Here is a 20469-nt window from a genome sequence, read left to right on the forward strand (position 1 = left end):
CCAACATGATTTCCCGCTATGAGGTTTACAACGCATTTTCCTGAAACATTTTTTTAAATGTGTCTAGATCGAGCCCCAGACCTGTACATCTCAATATTGCAACTTGTTTACTCATTAGTCAATCTGAGTAAGTCTTGAAATCCATGGGACTTACTTTTGAGTAAATATGTGCTGGCTTGTGCTGTAAGTGCACATACTATTGCAACCTAACAGCATGATTCTAAGCATGTTCACTAATTAGTAATTCTTATGTCCCAGTAAATGTCTTTAGAATTTCACCCTAGTGGGTTAAGTCAGTTCAAATATACTACTGATTCACTCATAATGCAATATCGTCATCATACCACAATTTAGAGAAAAACTTTCTAAATCTAAAGAGATTTGTCTGTAGAACCTTACTTATATGCAGATACATTTTCTCTGTTGATGACCATAATTTTAGAAGATCTTGTCTGCTGAATTGAAAATGGTGAAAAAATCACCATTGATTATCTTACACTAGCATATCAAGGTAGGATTTCTATAACACAGGTTCAAATTCTGAGCCCTCTGTGCATCTCTCGTTTAAATGGAGAAAACGCCATATGTACAGAGGCATCTGTCATTTCTACAGAAATGAGCTGGAGCTCATCTGGATGGGAGAACTCCACATGCACCAGAAGCTCTGCAATCATAGTAAGTTGCTTAATTAAGGTGTTGACTTTAATGTCATAAGTAATTTCATTCATGGCTGAGTCGGAAGAACATGAGACTCTTAATCTCAGGGTTGCAGGTTCAAGCCCCATGTTGGACAAAATATTCTTGCATTGCAGTGGGTTGGACCAGATGACCCTTGTGGTCCCTTTTCAACTCTACAATTCTATGAGAAGTTTTTATATTTTTCTTTGTAAATATGCCTCTGGGCATTGGAAATCTTTAAAAACCTATACAATAATGTCACCAGCAAAATATACCATTTTGAATATAAATACAGTGGTACCTCGGGTTAAGTACTTAATTCGTTCCGGAGGTCCGTACTTAACCTGAAACTGTTCTTAACCTGAAGCACCACTTTAACTAATGGGGCCTCCTGCTGCTGCTGCACTGCTGGAGCACAATTTCTGTTCTCAACCTGAAGCAAAGTTCTTAACCTGAAGCACTATTTCTGGGTTAGCGGAGTATGTAACCTGAAGCGTATGTAACCTGAGGTACCACTGTATGCCTACTTTATAGACTTCATTTGGTATGCTTCCTTTAAAAACTACATTGCTTTTTGTTAAAAGAAAGAAGTTAAATAACAACAGTTATCAAAAAGGTTACCTGGAACGACGTCCTTCTCCATTCCTGAATCAATTGATGTAAGAGTCATATCTGCAATTGGCAATATTTTATCACTGTCAATGACAACCTTGATTTCTGTTTCATCCGAAGTTCCAGTCTTTTCCAAAATATTCCTATGTTCTTTCGGTTCATCTGGGTGAATAATGTCTTCCTTTGCTGTTGACATCTGTTCCAAATCTCGTGGTAACTCTTGATCAGGGTTCTCTACAGGGCTTTCTATAGAAGGTCTGTCATGCTCGGTTTCCTTTGCATTAGCTACAGTGATCAGAAGTATATATTTTAGTTAGGTTATACACCTGCCAGCACCTTGCCTACTTCTTAAATTAAATTTCACATTTTTCTTTGTTTGTAAATACATTACTTTCATTTCAGTAACTCTGAATTAGGGATTTCTATAAACATTTTTTCAGAATACAAATATTAGTAATATGAAACACTTTTTTTTCGTAGGAATGGCCACTATCCCCTGCAGGACTTGTGAACTTTTGTTAATTTATTCTGTTTTTTATCCTGCCTTTCTTACATCATAGAACTCAAGGGACATATACACTTTCTTCTGTGCAGGCCAACTGACCAGCTTAGCTTCAGCAACATTGCTGCATATTGTTGTTTCAGATTGACCACTTTGAATAATTCTAGCTTCCGTTTTAAATAAATAAATTTCCAACTAGAGAGATAAGCTTAAAAGTTTAAGAACTGACCAACAAACAACCAGCATATATTCAGCCTCAGGATTTTTACAGGCCATTGTCAGGACTTGCCAACTCAAAATATTTCTGCTGTTTAACATTTGTTCCTCAAAAGGAACAAGTGAAACATTTCCAATGGTTATGGATTAGCAACCAAAACTTCAACATGGATACGCAGATTATATGAAGCTGGAAATGCAGTCCATTTTCAGTGGGGCTTTCAAGACTGATCAAACTTTCAGTCTTTATTTTATTGTCTTAGTAGCACAGAATACAAATTACGATTGTCTATCCCAAGGTTGGTAAACTAGTGGTGAAACAAATATATGGTAAAACTTTTTGTCATCAAGTTCATTCTTAAGAGTTTGAAATTTTAATAAATCATGATATTCCACAAATTAATGCTTCATCTCTCATGTTCATTTTAAATGTAGTAAATATATAATAATCAAACATTTTAAGAACATATGTTCTATAATTATAAAGTTCTTACTGCCAGATAGTGCCAGCTGAGCAACCGTAAAGGTGGTCAATTTGTGTGGCAAAATATGCATGCAGGCCCCAGACCACTGTCTGGGAAACAGAACGACCTCATTGCTAATATGACAAGCTGGCTTATCCCATTAGAGACTTTCTAAGTAAAAATGAAGTTCTCACACTTGGCCTTCACAAGCCTCAAGCCAAAACAAAAAACAGGCTAGTTATTGGTGTGGTATTTTTATTTATTTTTTTATGTCCCACTTGTCACACTAAAGTCCTTGTGAGTGGTATTCAGCTAAAGTTTTGCTCAGAGTAGACTAATTAAAATTAATAGACCTAACTTTGTCATGTTCATTAATTTCAGTGGGTCTTCTCTAAGTAAAGCTCAGTTGCATACTATTCTGTATCCCTTCAGACTGCAGGTGGGGTGTCACATTTGAATGTAAAATAAGCACCCTCTGCAGAGGTACACAGGGTACACAGGGTATTTCCATCAAGGCTTTCAACATGAAGCACATTCAATTCCATTCTGAGTAAAATGCCATGATTTAAATCTGGAAATAGTTAATTTGTTAAATTCACTGATCAATTAATCATTTTGATTCAGAGTTCATCAGCTGTCTTAAAAAGTTTCCTCAGCAATTATCCTAGACAAGGGTTCGAGAAACACTTTAAATAAGTTCAGCATCAAGTTTGCAGGTGCCTATGCATCAAGGGTTTCTGGCATATTTTGTAGCCCTGTCAATATAGCACAATCCTACACAAATCTTCTCAGAAGTAAGTTCCACCAAGTCCAGTGGGTCTTATTCCTAGGAATGCACAGGACTGCAGACTCAAGACTTACCTGTAATGGATTCACTAGAGTCCATCCCAGATTCCAGAAGGGAGGCAAGTGGAGCACTCTCACTAACTGGAGAGTATTTTTGCCTTAATGAATACATTAGTTCCTGGATGTCATCCATTAAGGCAGCTTCGTCATCAAACAAATCAATTTCCTTGATCACTTCTTCTTTATTTTCTTCCTCCCTGGAATCTAAAACTTTGTTCAGAACATCCAGAATATTAGACTCTGAAGATTCAAGGATCCGGTCCAATGCCTCTTCAGTATCTGCATGGTTATCAGTGTGTTTCTGAGCAAACATCAGCTCCAACTCCAGGTCATGAAACAAAGATTCTATCCTGAAGATATGTTGCGGTCCAAGATACTTTTGGATACGTGCAATACGTTTTTCATCAAGAAATTCTTTCATTATATTGAGCTGCCTCACAGACTCACTGTACTCTGGCTCTGCAGCTTCATTTGTTTTTTCTGAGACCTCTTGAGGCCCAAAGTCATCACTGGAATACTGGTGCTCTGTTGAGGTCTGTAACTCTTCATGAAAGTCATTCTTGTTTTCTAACTCAGAAGTATTTATTTTATTTGACATTATTTTATCATGTATATACTGGGTTTTTTCCTGAAACAGAGAATTTTTCACTTGAGGCGCCACTTCCTCCTGATTTTCCTCTTTGATTTCCTTCTCGCTCAGCTGAGAATCTTTATTTATTTGTATTCCTTCCTGTGCCTCGTTCCAATCTTCCATGCCATCTTTCTTGGCCTGCTCAAGTGTTGTTATTGCATCTTCTCCTATTGCATCAACAGGATTAGCAGCTCTTGAAATAGCACCATTTGGCATTTGCAACTGAGTAGTACCACTTTCAGCCCCTAACGTGAAACTTTGTTCATCTGCAAGTCTCTCTTTAGACAGTTTTGCGCTCACTGCATTTTCATCCTGTAGTAACTCCTCTTCTAGTACTTCAAGGAAATCATCTTCTTCAGCATCTAACTCCACAGGCTTAAGTTCTTCCGTGTTTTGCTGAGTAAGGTTTCTATGTTGTGTAACCTGCGTGGATTTTTCTATAATCAATTTCTTCTCTTCTTCCTCCTTTTTTAAATCCTGGGTTACAGTCGCTTGTTCAGATTGGACACTAGGCACTTCAGTATCTTCCTCTGTGGGAATGCTTTCCATAGCAGAGTCATTTGACTGCTTTGTATTACTGAGCACCTTCCCAAGTTCAAGATCTTCTCCGTCTTGCTTTGTTTTGCCTTCCAAAAGGTCAGAAGCGCCCAGTTCAGGTTGAGATTCATTTGTTAGCTCTTCTACCAAGTGTGGTACAATGTTCATTGGCTGTTTACCATCGCCATCTTTTTTGCCTATTTTTTCCCATAAAGTTTTGTGTTTTGTATCGTTTTCTAAGCTATCTTCAATGTGACCATCTCTTGTTTCCTTTCCTTTTATTATTTTATGAAGAGAAAGCCCTTCTGGGTCATCTTTGATATCACCTAGGGGTGGTTTTAAATGTTTTTCCTTAGCTCCCATGGATGCTTTAGGCTGCTGGCCACCTCCATAATTAGAAAAGGCACCAAAATCATGTGTAGAAGTGCTTTGCAGTTCTTCTATGGTGGGTTCAACTTCAGCTTTTGAATACTCTTCTTTGTAGTCCTGAGTTTCATGTTTTTCCCCCTTAGGGTCCCCAACATCTACATTATGTATCTTCTTTGTAATCAGATCATTTTCTGGTGTGATGCTATCATCTTCTGCTGAAGATTTTGAATCAGCTAACACATCTGTATTTTCCTTCTTGCTGATTAGGACCACTTCTTCATTATCTTCATCATCTTCCTCCTCTTCCTCCTCCTCCTTGTCCCCATCAGTTTCATCAACTGTTCTTTCACCTCCACTGACAATTGCAAAAAATTTATCGCCTAAATTTGTTAGTAAACTAGAGTCATCTTTTTTCTCATGAACAAATCTTCCTGCAGCTTCCGCAATGCCATCGTCAAGGTCACTAGTTTCTGATTCAAAAACCCCATCAGATGGCTTCTCTTCAGCTTCTGGGTCTTCTGATGATTTTGTTTCTTTTGTAAAAGACAGCAAAGGGATTTCTTCTGACTGCTCCTCAGGTTCTTCAAGCTTCTCTGTATCGTAAGAGTCAATGCCCAGATCTTCGCTGAAATCATCATCTAGAGGTGTAACAAGGCTAGTCGTCTCATCATCAGACACAAGGGCATCTGCAGTTGAGCCAAGTGTTGTTTTCAAGTCTTCCAATACTTCGTGTTGGCGTAGATGTGTGTCAGTGCCATCATCTTCGCCTCCATTATCTGATTGTTTAGCTTTGCCCTGAGATACACTAGAGTTTTTGGCACTTTCATATTTTGGCACTTTTAATGTTTCTTGCAGCATTTCTTCTGAAGGCTGATGTGCACTTTGGTCTCCCTGAGGATTGTCTGTGTTACTATTTACAGTGAGGTCCTTGCTCTTGGAATCAAGAGCTCCCTCTACATTCTCGTTATTTTCAAAAATAAAATTGTCTTTTTGACCCATTTTCGCATGGTCTTCACTGTCGACTTCCGAGCCCACTTCAGAACCATCAATCTCTGGTTCTACTGACTCTGTATGCTCAGCACCTTCCGTTTCCTCTTCCTTTTCAGTTTCTAGCTGAGCTTCAGCATCACTAGCCACCATGTCCTCTGATAATTTTAAAAGCTCTTCTGCGTTATAATTGTCAAAATCATCCTTGCCTCCATTAAAGCAAACAAAGTCTGTTTCCTGAAAGAAAATAAATAATCTTAGTTACTTAAGGAAATAATTTATCTTCTAAAATTTACTACTATGTTGGCATCTTGCTTTAACCTAGCTGAAATTTAGATTTTAATTGTTCCCACTAAGATCCACAAGGGAGTCATCTATTTAAAATGGATAGTAAGAGCTCCTTTAGATTTTGAACAAGTTTAGTGCTACAATCCTGTGCCTGCTTCTTTGGAAATAAGGCTTTATAGACACAGGCATAGGATCAGGTTATACAGAACAGAAACCCTGATAAATTGTGATGTACCAATTGCCCAATGGATTTTGCTTATGCAAACAGGATTTCCCCTTCCTCTGCTCCCCACCCCGCAGCCTCCCACAAAATCTGCTCCAGAAGACTGGGGGCCCTCCAGAGCCGGGTTGTTGTTGTTGCTGCTGTTGTTTTAGTGTGTGGGAAGCTGCAGAGGGGAAGGGGGAAGAAGTTTTGTCGCTTGTGCTGGGGTCATCCTGGATCTCAAACAGAGGAATTTATTGGTCTAAAATACAGAGAATTTTGTTGCTGGAGAAAATTAAAATATTTCTTTAAAATAACAGCTTTTCTTCTTTTTCCATCTCAATCTGCTCTTTCCCCTTCTTCTCCTGGGTTCATTTATATGGTCTGTTTTTAAAGTGAGCCCTTTAAAAGACATGGATTTATCCATGCATATTCCTGAGCCTTGAGAATTGAATAGTGTGTAGTTCAAAAGAAACTCGCAAATAACTTACATCTGTTGGCAATTCTAGTTCTTCATAGGTATAAATGTGATTTATCTCAAGTAAATCCTTTGGAAAATATCCAAATTCATTTCCAACCTGAGAGGAAAACAAGGAAATAGAAGGGTCAGTATGAGAAATGGTTTTGTTTTAAGTATTTCTGCCTGTTTAGAGGCAACTTTGCTGCGAATGCATAGGAGTGGCACTTGCAGTGCATCAGAAGAACTGGTCATGATACTTGGCATGTCAATTTCCTATTTAGTACAATTTTTGGCCCCCTTAAACCATGGGTAGGCAAACTAAGGCCCGGGGGCTGGATCCGGCCCAATCGCCTTCTCAATCCAGCCCACGGACAGTTCCGGAATCAGCGTGTTTTTATACGAGTAGAATGTGTCCTTCTATTTAAAATGCATCTCTGGGTTATTTGTGGGGCATAGGAATTTGTTCATCCCCCCCCCCCCCCAAATATAGTCTGGCCCCCCGCCACAAGGTCTGAGGGACAGTGGATCGGCCCCCTGCTGAAAAAGTTTGCTGACCCCTGCAAACCCTTTTAAGAATAATGGGGGTCAGGAATACAGAATAAAACAAGTTTTTATGTATTTGAAATAATACAGTAAGTTTAAATGGCAGCTGCCATTAAAAAGGCACTATTTGAAATTCATCCAAATAGGCACAGTCAAAGGCCACATACCCTAAAGATTGAAACCATCAAGCATTAGGGGTCAATAACAGTTTGAGGCATCTGTTATATGCAAATACTTTGCCTCAGCTTCACTGAGAATGTAAAGGAAATATATGGAAAGTTAGCAAAGCAGTGAAACATCAATGCCTAGATGCAGAATTTCGCCACTTCAGCTTAGAGCACTGCAGAAAGGTATACAGTGGTACCTTGGTTTACGAGCTTAATCGGTTCCGGAAGTCCGTTCTTAAACCAAAGCGTTCTTAAACCAAGGTGTGCTTTCCCATAGCAGTGGGGGATTCAACTTACACTCAACAGGAAGCGGAACGTGTTCTGCTTCCAAGACAAAGTTCACAAACCCAAACACCTACTTCTGGGTTTGCAGCGTTCTTAATCCAAGTTGTTCATAAACTAAGCTGTTCTTAAACCAAGGTACCACTGTATTAGATTATTAGTCAAACTCCAGAAAAAAGCAGTTCTAAGTCTTGCTGAAATATGGGAATGGCACTCTCACTAGTGCATATTTATTTGGAGGTTCCTTTAATGGAACTTGCTTTCAACTTATGGAATTTACTGGGACCTTTGATCCACATTTGAAGCATACTGTGGGCATAGGTGTGCCCAACTTCATCTAGATTGCATTCTTTTTGCCTGGCTCAAAAGCTGATGTTTGTCTTTGTTTCTTGTACTTGATTATTCTGTATTTAACAGTGTATATTCAGCACCATACTCTTCAGAAATTAAATGTAAAAACCAACAGGCATTGTGGTACTTAGGATCAAACTAGGTGTGATGTTTAAAGCATCTTTGCATTTTTACATTTGATAGCAGCCAATGGAAAATAATTGGGATCACAATCACAGGTGGAGAGCGGGGTTAAATCTTCCTTCCTGTGCTGCAGTCTTCTGCTCCTCTGAAGCTGCAATTTACACTGGCAGGAAAGCTCGAATTTGGTTCTGAGAGATAGGGCTCAGAGGTAGAAGCCATTCTTACGTTGTCTAAAACTGGGAGAGCATGACTGGAATTTCCAGCTTCTATACAAGCAAGAGAAAATATGAATTTTGCGTAAACAAAGCAGGTTTTCCCCCCCCCATCCTACTTTGCTCTCCTCGAAATCCATTTTTCTACCATTGAATATAACAACAATGAGATGTTTTCATTGTTCTTAAACCTAGCATGAGATAAGTTACTTTCTAACAAATAGCATATTTGCAGAATAAGTTATGGTTTGTAGGCCAACATCACATTCAAGATGCCCTTGTGATATTCTCATATTTTCAAATACTCCACCACCACTCTGCAAACATTTCCCAGTATTTTAAAGTCTATTTGACTCCTTGCTATTGTTTAAATTATTCACACTCAACATCAATGCAAGACCACCCTTCTTTTGTCAACGTGTATTTCAGTAAGAATCATTAATTCCACACAAGAGGCAAGATGCTACTCTAGTAAAATGCAAACTATGGAAGGAAGCAAAATCTCTCATCCTAAACGTGGTGACTAGAGAGTAAGTCAGACTGAACACAGAGGTGCTTATTTCTGAGTAAACATGCATAGGCATGCACTTTCTGATTTTATCCCTGCTTACTGCTTTCTAGAAAAGATTCACACTTCTGCTCTCATTCAGTTCTTACAACTGTTATCAGGAAGCCAATATTAACAGCCGATAATTGCTACAGAGATTAGATAACTGAGGCATTTAGAAACTGGCAGAACACATTAAGTAAACAAACGCTAAAGATAATGTACTCAGTTAGAATGCACTCCATGAGTGTTGCCCCTTTCCTAAATATCCTGGTGGTTTTATTGCCAGGAAAACATCCCAGATATTTACTAATAATTAAATGGACCATTTCCTGGCTTCAAATAAGTTAGTAAAAGTTGAGAGCAGGTGATTCAGATGTCTTTTCATAGGGCTTGAGAAATATATTTCCAATTTCTCGATGCCAGATTCATATGTTTTTATTATTACAGTGGTACCTTGGGTTAAGAACTTAATTCGTTCTGGAGGTCCCTTCTTAACCTGAAACTGTTCTTAACCTTCAGTACCACTTTAGCTAATGGGGCCTCCCGCTGCTGCTGTGCTGCCGCTACACGATTTCTGTTCTTATCCTGAAGCAAAGTTCTTAACGTGAGGTAATATTTCTGGGTTAGCAGAGTCTGTAACCTGAAGCGTATGTAACTCGAGGTACCACTGTATTATTAAGGAGTCTGCATCAAACTCTTAGATGCCAGGCCTACGAAGAGATGGAAAAACAATGCCAAGCATCAGCATCATTTTTGTATGCAATTAAACCAGGGATTTATCTGGCTTATAGGATGGTACAGTAAAATGAACATCTGTCTAGTATATAATACTCTTCTATGAACAAACAGAATGCTAGCTGGATGTGTTATTCCCTTTGTTCAATATTTATTCTTAAATATTGGTGCAAACTAGTAACATCCAAAGTCAAGGTTGCACAATAGGTGTTCTTGACATGGACTGCATCTTTTTTGTAGCAGGAATGAACAATTTTTCCGTATTAACTTTGTAATCAGTTACAAAGGATTTAAGATATTGTACTGTACTCTCACCTTGACCTTTGCTGAGTTACCTTAAACTTATTATTGTATACAGCTGTTTGAATGCACATTAATTTGGCTAATGTGGGTGTGAACTTTCTAATTATTTCTTTTGTTTAAAAACTTGAGGGTCTAATTATCCAGCCTTTTGTTTCAGAGCCGGCTCTCTCAAGTCTTCATATTTTGTGTTTATAAAGCGCTGGCAAGCCTGGAAACAGATGCCTCCTAATTATCCAGGTTATTTGTGGCACAGTAATGTCAGAGGGGAATTACTGGAAGAACACAATGATTCCATTCTGCCACTTTCACTGCATGCAGTGCTTTTCCTGTTTCAACTGTGCAACTTTAATTGGACTCTATTGCTGGCTGAGAGTCTGTTGTGCCATAATCCCACTTGTGTATTCCAGTGAAAGCAGTTGTAATGGTGTTGTAATGGCTCATAGTGGCAGACTTTCCTTTACAAAGGGGGAAAAAAATATGCTCAGCATGCTACAAGGAATTCGTTCAACCAGACAAGTCTGTGTAAGGGGCAGGGGACAGCCAGGTACACTTTTCCTTGGCCTCGAAGGGCTAAGTTGCCTGCAGGAGCCCACCAGGGCCCTGGACTTACACTGTCCTGCCAACATCCTAGGCCTCTGACAAGCTCTGCACAGGCCTGCAGTCAGAATACCCAACTTTAAGGGACTGTTCATTTGTTATTTAGCAGTGACAAATTATAGCCTAGTAGGTATCTATAAGTCTATCTTACCTCTCTGACATCTCATTGCAAAGAGGAAGTAAGATTTGAAGTAAGGTCTATCATGTTTACTGAAAGCCACCATCACCTTAACAGAGGCCTCAATCTAGTGAGTAGTACTTAAGATCCATTGGTTATGTTAGTTGCTGTTAACTTGTCCCATTCATTTCAGTAGAAACCTAGGAAGCAGCCTTATACCGAGTAATGCAAAAACAAAACAAAACGTTCCTCAATGGAAGCTACTGACATTAAATGTTCTTCTGAAAGGGAAATTTACCCACAAGAATGGGATTCAAGACCAGTGCTCCTCATGGTATAGGAATAGGAAAGAAAGTAACTAGCACTTACTAAATTGGGAACACAGAGAGAGTTGTGAGTTTAGCTGAACTGGAAGCAGCTTGGTGATTGTGGTATGTGTCTACACTGTTGCTATCTAGGAATCTAATGCAAGTACAGTGGTACCTCAGGTTACATACGCTACAGGTTACAGACTCCGCTAACCCAGAGATAGTACCTTGGGTTAAGAACTTTGCTTCAGGATGAGAACAGAAATCGTGCTCCGGCGGCGCGGTGGCAGTGGGAGGCCCCATTAGCTAAAGTGGTGCTTCAGGTTAAGAAGAGTTTCAGGTTAAGAATGGATCTCTGGAACGAATTAAGTACTTAACCCGAGGTACCACTGTAGTTTTGTTGCCTCACTTGCTTCCAATAGGCTTTGCTTGTAGAATTAAAAAATAACAAGTCTCTGATGCTCTCTCATGCAGAGGAAACTTAGGCTGTAGGAGTACCCTTTGAATTCTCAGCAAAGTGTGGAGTACTTAATGAATATGTTTTAAAATGCACAGAGCAATGTCAATGAAAATACCTTTAAACGTCTCTGCAGGAAGCAGTGAAAGAAAGAAAGAGTAATTAAAATGTTAGTTGAATACCACCACATATCTCTTCTGGTAAGTTTTACTCAGAGTAGACCCCCTGAAAATAATGGACCTATCTTAGTAATGTTCATTAATCTCAGTGGGCCTATTTGTGAACAAATCTTAGTTGAATGCCACCCATACAGTTTTTTCCCATTTGTGTTAGATGTGGAGATGGTGGGGGTTGAACCTGGGCTCTCTGGCATTCAAAACAGTTGCTCTGCCATTGAGCTAGGGCCCTTAAATAGGATTCAAGTGTGCATGTCTCTGTATCCAAGCCATTGTTAGTTCTTTTGTGTTGTCAGTGTACCACATTTTTAGAAAGCACAATTTATGCTCCCAATATGAAACAGATGAGATCCTTTATCAGGCTCCAGAATGCAATTAAAATATTTTTCTTGTGCAATACTGCCTTTGCGGTATATCCTTCCAATTTTTTCAGGACCAAACTGCAGATTTTGTAGTTGTAAGAGTCACCCCAAACTGCTCTCCATTTCCCGATCATGGGGTAGGGGAGAAATTACAGGGCCCCAAAATCTTTTCCTCCCATGGAGACACAATTCTGAATGGACAAATGGCAGAGTAGGAGAGGGTTAAGCAGTACACAATGCTTTTCAGCAAAAGTTGATGGCAGAAACAGATAGGTAAAAGTAACATGCAATTGTGGGCAATATATACTTAGTGGCTCAAGCCATTTTCAAAATAAATGCTACCATTAAACACAAAAAAAAAAAAACCTTGAAAATGTGGTAATACATGCCACAAAAGAAGCATTTTTTAATTGCAAATGATAGTTTACCAATGGATTCTCCTTCCTTGGAGATTTTTAAGCAAAGGTTGGATGGCCATCTGTCATGGATGCTTTAGCTGAGATTCCTGAATTTAACAGTTACCATTAACCCCCTGACTATTTACCTTCTGAACAAAGGAGAAATATTTAAAATAAAACTTGGGGGCATGAGTATAGATAGACCGTTCCAGGAAAATCTCTGGGACTGAGAAGAGTCCTATGTGTGGATTCCAAAGCAGTGAAGGCCCACGTCATGCAAAAATGGTTCCAAATACCCAGTGGAAAATATGAGTTACTGGACTTTTCAATCATAGGTGCTGACATTTAAATATTAAACAGAATTTTAAGTCAAGTTGAAGCAAAACAACAACAACAACAAAAAACACCACCTCATCTGTTCAAGGGTTTGTGAAGTTCTCAACCAAAACCACCTTTCCAGGGAACTTAATCACACTCTCAAACATGCAGCTCTACAATTCTATTATAAGTAACAGGAATCTGCTGTCTCGCTTGGGTAATCTGGTAGATTTGCATTTACTCAAAGTTTTCTGAGTCAAGGCAGAATCTCTTCTGCATTAGAAGCTGATGGTGTGCTATTTCTAGTGCAAAACAAAACAAAACAAAACTGCAGAGGTGGTGAGTTTAGCTGGATTGGAAGCAGCTTGGTGATTGTATTGCCTCTTTGTAAGCATTCATTTACTTCCAATAGGCTTTGCTTGTAGAATTCAAAGTTAACAAGTCTCTTATGCTCTCTCATGCTGAGGAAACTAAAAGGCTGTAGCAGTATCCCTTGACTTCTTGGCAAAGTGGGGATTATTTAATGAATATGTAAGATAACATACTGTAGCACAATGTGAAAATACCTGTGAACATCTCTGGGGGAGGCAGCGAAAGAAAGAAAGAAAAATTAAAATGTTAGTTGAATACCACCCCATGTCACTTCTAATAAGTTTTACTCAGAGTACTGTAGACCCACTGAAATTAATGGACCTAACTTAGTCATGTTCATTAATTTCAATGCACCTTCTCTGAGTAAAGCTTCATTGAATACCACCCATACTGCTTTTTCCAATTTGTGTTAAACCATATAAAGTACTTAAAAACTTACACTTCCAGCCCAAAGCTCATGTGTTCTGCCGGTTAATTTATAATACACGTACACCGATTCACCTTCTTTAAAATCTACAAAACGACAATCTGGGCCTTTAAAATCCTTCACTGCTTTCCCTCGACACATTAGCACTGTTGAAAGAAAATGAGAAAAAAAATGGCAAAGTAAATAAAGAGCCGTTTTCTCAACAGAAAAGGAAACATGTCTATAACTTGCAGTCCATGTGTATGAAACAATGTAGCCCGGGAATGAGAAGTTATGGCTGGTGAAAATCTGGTATCGAAGTTACTTTGTGTCTTAAAATGTTTGTTAAGGCAATGAAAGGACATAATGAGGTTTCAATGTACATTTTATTGAAGACGTTTCTCCTGGAAAAACGTAATAGACTCCATGAATATATCCCAGTATCACAATCCTTCACTATGTCCCAAATGCATGTAGTCATATGCATTATGCACCAGGGTGCTATTTGTTTATTTATTAAATATGTTTGTTATTTCCTTTATGCAAAAAAGAAATCTCAAACCAACAAAATAAACATAAAATCAATTTAAAACTAAGCTTAAAACAAAATACAAGACAAAGTTCCTAAAAAGTTCATCCAGTAATACAATAAGAGGAACAAGTCCTGTACCAGCCACTCCACTAAAATATGAGCACAACACTAGATGTTAATTTAACCACAAAAACTGAGTGTTTCCTAAACATTGACAATGAGGATGCTAAGTGTGTTGCCCTATGAAGAGCATGCTGAACTGGGTTGATTTTGTTAAAAAAATAAAACCTTGATATTGTACATTTGTTTCAATTTAAGTTAAATTAATTTATTTGGGAAAGAAAGGCAGAACAAATATATTTTAATAAATAAACAAAATCAATGGAAAGGATTCCAAATTCTATTTTATAATTCACAAAAGCTTATCTTTGAAAGGTGATGTAGCTAGAGAGTCCTTCTACACATGCATGAGCACACACAACTGTACAGTTAGTTTAACTGAATATTAAAGTCTACATTTTTAGTCTAGGAATGTGAAATCAACAGCACAAATCTATGCATGCTTACTTGAAAGTAAGTGTCACTAAGTTTAATGGGGGATAGGATCACAGTTTATAGCTGCAATCCTATACTCAAACTTCACCCCATTGAACTCAGTGGGACTAACTACCAAGTAAGCCTGCATAGGTACAGGTGCAATCCCTATGCACATTTAACAAGACATAAGGAAGTCATCCTTGCAGTTAAACAAGTTGAGGAGTGGGCTGTCAGTAACAAAAATTAAACGCACTGAATCTGAACCTACAAATCTGAAACATCTGAGATATTCTTACAATGAGTTCTGGATCAGAACAATACATTTTAAACAAACAAATGCAGTCATCTAATTAGCTACGAACCACTCAAATAGATGAATATTTCCAAGAAAGTGAATTTCCTATATCAGATTTCTTTGAGTAATTTGATACAGGACAATGAAATGAGAAGAAGAGGAGAATGAGGTCAAGAATTTGCTTCTCCTAAAAAAAAGGCTTCTAAAGGATGCAGGTTTGTTTACAAGCAGAAAGGAAGACAAATACTTGATGCTTATTAAAAGCAAATCATCCTGGTGACAACAGTATTAGTACAGAGACAGCAGTAAGAGAAACAGGTCCAGCAATAAGTTTTTACTGGGTGATGAATCAGAACCTCCCCTGGGTTAGCCCAAACAAACAAAAACAGCCCATGAAATCATTTGGGGCAACAATTTTTTAGGGTGACAAGCACCAAAGTCATGGGCAACTTAAGAGATGCAGCCTAAGACCCTTCGACACCGTGGGACATCTCAGACTGCGTGGTGGAGCTGTTTCGGTGGGTGGGAGGGATAAAATGTAAAAGGTTCGCCCCCCCCCCCCCCGGGCTTCCAGTTAAAGTCAGCAATGTATAAGAAAGAGTAATAATGGTGATCGGGATGATAATTATCGCCGTCTCCACATAGGGAAGGAATAAAGCACGCGCTACTTTACAAAGTAGAAGACAGGTAGCAACCTGCAAGAGCGCATTTGACGGCCGGGGGGGGGGTGAGAGACTGAGGCAACACTTCCCAGTTTTAGCTCCGATCCTAAACACCTCATTCACACCCAAAACCCCTCCCCCTCAAAAATAAATCCCACTGTGTTCAATTAAGCTCGGGTGGTGTGTTTTTTTTTTGTTGTTGTTGCAAGTTTCGCTCTGGCACAAGCTAAGAAACCGTGGCAAGGGGGGGGCCACCCTGCCAGGAGCAGCGGGCCCAAGGCAACGTGGACGGATATTTAAAATGACAAGGGTGTAAAATGACAGGGGGAGAGATGGAGATCCCCGCCGTCCCTCCAGGGACGTGGGAAGAGCGGTGGGGCAGAAGCACCCTCGCGGCTCTCCCCCCCCCAACCCACCCTGCGAGGCAGGAGGCGGCCCCCATCCAGAGCGTCTTCTCTGACGCGGCCTCGGAGATGCGGCCGCCGCCACCGCCTTTGCAAGGGCAGACAGTCGCAGGGACCCGGCGGATACCCGGTCGCCTGCCTCTTCCCTCCCCGCCACTTACTGCTGCACTCGGGGTCGGCGCACCGCTTCCATTCGGCGAAACGGCGGTCCGGGGCCCCGCCGGACTGGGCGCAGGGGGGCAGCTGGGCGCACAGCAAGAGCAGCAGCAGCGGCGGCGGCGGCAGCAGCATCCGCCAAGGCGGCAGGGCGAAGGGCCGCCGCCGCGCCGCAGCAGCCATGTTGGGAATTCGCGAGGCTGCCGGGCTGGCGCCGAAAAAAAAAGAAGCGGCGCGTGGGGCGGCCGGGCGGGGGGAAGCCGGAGCAAGACACGTCAGCAGCAGCAAGCAGAGCCCGGCTGGAGAAGGATATGGGGAGGAGGAAGAAGAAGAGGAGGAGGAGACTCGCCCGCTGCCCCAAAGGAGCAGCAGCAGGAGGAGGAGGAGGAAAGGATGGAGGGGAACCACACCCTGCGCGGCGGTGCTTGTCCACAGGGAGGAGGAGGACCAAGAATAGGCGCGCGCGCCCCACTCCTGAGGCAAATGCACCTCAGGCGCTCTCTCTCTCCCTTTGCTCGCCTCTCCCTCCACCCCCCGACTGTATTTTTGTGTGTATGTGTGTGTTCACTTTGCACCCCCGGTTCTGTATCTGGCAGCACTGACAACAACAGGTCGGGCTTGGGGGACCTTCCCCTGTCAGTGGGGAAACACAACTTCGCTTCCGGCCGTCCTTCAGCGGCTCGCCAAGCCGCCCCGTATGTTTTCACTAGGGCACGGTGGGCGCGTGGAGCGAGAGAGCTCCCGTCGGGCCCTGTCTGCCCGCACGGTGGCCCGCCCGAGGGGTCGACGGGAGTTGTAGTCCGGAGGTCCGCGGGGTTTTGACGCTTTTGCAGCAGAGGCGCTCGTCTCCTGCGCGCGATATAAATAGTTGGGATTTGTTTACTCTTCCCCCCACCCCCAGCGCGCCCTCGCTCCGCAGTAAGGGTCTTTAGGGTTGCAGTTGTAAAGGCGCAGGAAAATTTAAATTGAAGAAAGGGGGTACGGGGATATGGCGAATCCTGAGCGTGGGCGTAGCTGGGGGGCACTTGCCCCCCCAGATCAAGTAAATCAATAAACATATTTAACTGAGGTCCCCCCCCACCCCCAGTATAAATCTTGGCTATGTCCATGGTCCTGAGGTGGTAGAACAGGAAGTGTCATTTCGGACTGCAGGAGGATAAAATCACATCTAACCATAGGAGGCAACTCCTAGGGGCCGAGGTCCCTTTGGTACCCCCAAAATAAAATATTTGAGTGCCCCCCCCCAAGTTAATAGGCATTGCCACTCAAATGGTGCATGTGTGCTGCATCTTGTAAATTGATTATGCAGGGTGGGGCTTACCTGGGCCTCCCCAATATTTTATTTAAGTTGGCTCCATGCATCTCACATAATTCCGCCCTATGTACAAAAGCCTCCCTGCAAGTAGATATCTAGCACATAAGGGTGTAGGATAATCTAGAACTGGTGGAAAACTTTTGGCCCTCCAGATGTTGCTGAAGTAAGCAAGTATAGGCAATGGCCAGAGATTAAAGGATGTGTAGTTTTGCCCGAAACTTCGTCTAGCACCTCATTCTTTCAGCAAGTCACATGGACTGTTCCACTTCACCCTGATGTGGAATCTGAATGGCTTCCTTGTGCATTTCACATGAAAAATCACACAGGGTCATTCGATGAAGGTAAATGGTGGGAGATTAAGTACAGACTGTGCTTCTTCACACAGTGTATAGTTCACTTCCATAAGATGTGGTGATGGCTACCAACATGAATGACTTCAAAAGAGGATGAGACAAATTCATGAATGATAAGACTATCAGTGGTCACTATTAATGATGGCTATTTGCTGCCTCCAGGAACAGAGGCACTATGTCTATTACCAGATTAATTTTATTTCTTAAATGTTTCTTATTTATCCCAAAGATACCAGCAAATTCAGGTTGCACAACTATAGCTGATAAGGGATCTTGTGCAACAAACCCACTTGCCCAAAATACCAGACTTTTTGCAATAAGTAAGGTGATGGGGAAATGCATTGGAAAGCATAGATTAACATTTGTTTTGATGCAACACCATCTAACCACCTCTCAAAGAAATCAGAATGAAAACTCAGTACGGAGGCAACATTGCCTAATCTCCATGCGAACAAATCAGGATGAATGTTCAATAAACAGGTAGTCTGGAAGCACCTTCTGTTGCTGTTATTCCCATATTATCTATAGGGAACTAATTTAAAATTGGTACTCCTATATTTTATCCATGTGCGGCAATCTACATGGCTTGGAAAATGTTCAAAAACCCCTTACCATGCATGTGTTTGAGTTATGTGCAGTATCTGACACCAGTGCCAGTCATCACTGCAGATATATAGAAGAAGAGTTTGGATTTGATACCCCGCTTTATCACTACCCGAAGGAGTCTCAAAGCGGCTCACATTCTCCTTTCCCTTCCTCCCCCACAACAAACACTCTGAGAGGTGAGTGGGGCTGAGAGACTTCAAGAAGTGTGACTGGCCCAAGGTCACCCAGCAGCTGCATGTGGAGGAGCAGAGAGGCGAACCCGGTTCCCCAGATTACGAGTCTATCGCTCTTAACCACTACACCACACTGGCTCTCAGTGCAGCTGCATGACATTTGACTGGGCCAGGGCATCTGGTAAAGAACATTCAGATGATACAAAGAGTTGCTATGTCAGCTTTTTTGGCTAAGACATAGATACAGTGTGGTAGTATTGAACATTCCTCTATGTTTTCAGTTTGTTTGCATTAAGGTTATTGCTGGTTTATACATTCACTTTGCATTTGTGCTTAGATTACATTGCACCAGTTGACTGGTTCAATGTGAAACAAGCATGCTATACAGGAAAATGTATGTTCATCCAGGATTCTAACAAAAAGAAGCCAAGGTTTGCTAGAACTTAACTTGTATCTTAATATGAAAAGAACATAACAGAATAGGATAATGATTGCAATGTAAATGCTTTCATCTCTGCACATTTGGCAGTATGCAGAAGTGGCCTTTTACGATAATTAAAATATGTAAAGCACACAGTGTCCCTTGTAGCAAGCAGCACAGAGAGAATAATAATGATGAACTAGTTGGCTTGCTGAGTGACTACATAAGTAGCAGTCTGTTGTGCTCTTCCAGTTATTGCTACTTTGATATCTGAAATTGCTAACAGTAATCTTTGCCACTAATTACATCAGAAGTGAAACCGATGTTCTTATCATATACTCAAAATTATTGATTTTCATTGCATACTATTCTCTTGTGTACTATCTCACTTTGAGCCAAATAATCAGTGACTATTGCCTGGCTGCTGGAAAACAGAACTGTTCTACTGTTCTTCTTCACCCAGTCAGAGGAATTTAAAAGTATGTTAACATGAAAGCCTTTTTAAAAAAACAAACAAACACATACACACACACACTGATACTTGCTCCCAAATTTTCACTTCTAAATGTGAAAGTAACTTTTGTTGCGATCAGCTTATTTCCACAAACGTTTTTATGACTAAGACCTGCCCAACTTTCATCATTTTGAGATGTATGACCTGGTTGCTTGTTACCTGTCCCATAGATAGCAGGGTCTCCTTTACAGTACCTTTACTACCCACAGTAAGGGGAAACAGGAACATGCAAATCCTAAATTTGCTCCAGATCTCACCCTGAGTACAATCCCAGTAGCAAAGTAAAAAAAAAAGAGAACAAACCAATTTAAATGGAATGGATGCCATGAGCAGAGTTCTAGAGCTTTAATCAGCAGGGGTTTTTTTGCACACTTAATGTCAAGAGATGATAAAACCTCTGACTCTCTCCTCCAAACTGCAGTTGCTTGCATTCTTGGATGACAGGTCAGCTACAGTCTTGGATGACATGGATTATTTAGATCTATTCCAGTCTGGGTTCAGTCCTGGCTACAGGACTTGAGTCACCCTTGGTCATCCTGATGGATGACCTTTACAGAGAGTCAGACAAGACGAGTGTGACTTTGCACCTGCTTCTCAATAACTCCGCAGCTGTTGGTACCATTGACCATGGTATCTTCCTTCACTGGCATTTAACTGGAATTGGAGGCACTGTGTTACAGTGGTTTGGGTCCTACCTATGAGTGCAAAGAGTAGCATTGGGAGGGTATTTTTGGGGGCCCCCTGGAAGCTATGCTATTTTATCCGCAAAACTACTTACTATCTATATGAAGCCACTGGAAGTGGTCATTATGAGTTTTACAGCAAGGTGCCACCAGTAAACTGCTGACATTTGGCTCTATTTCTCCATGATATGTTATTCAGGAGGGCCACACGGCCCTGGGATGAGGCCTGGACAGATGCCTGGGCTGGA

At 41.0% G+C, this 20469-nt stretch overlaps 1 protein-coding gene across 3 annotated transcripts in view; it reads right to left on the bottom strand.

The window, feature by feature from the left end:
• The window catches only part of MIA3 (MIA SH3 domain ER export factor 3), a 36953-nt gene extending 20599 nt beyond the window's left edge, over positions 1–16354 (bottom strand). For 2 of the 3 annotated variants that reach the window (XM_081000083.1, XM_081000082.1), the window contains exons 1-5: positions 16162–16354; positions 13604–13737; positions 6824–6910; positions 3334–6079; positions 1300–1575 (exon numbers count right to left, since the gene is read on the bottom strand). In XM_081000083.1, the coding sequence (XP_080856209.1) occupies positions 1300–1575; positions 3334–6079; positions 6824–6910; positions 13604–13737; positions 16162–16339 (3421 nt within the window). In that variant the 5' untranslated portion in view covers positions 16340–16354. The other variant, XM_081000084.1, reaches the window with a different exon arrangement.
• Between the last annotated feature and the right edge of the window lie 4115 nt (positions 16355–20469).

The sequence above is a fragment of the Podarcis pityusensis genome (genome assembly GCF_964106645.2).
Source record: "Podarcis pityusensis genome assembly, chromosome: 3".
Lineage (NCBI taxonomy): Eukaryota > Metazoa > Chordata > Lepidosauria > Squamata > Lacertidae > Podarcis > Podarcis pityusensis.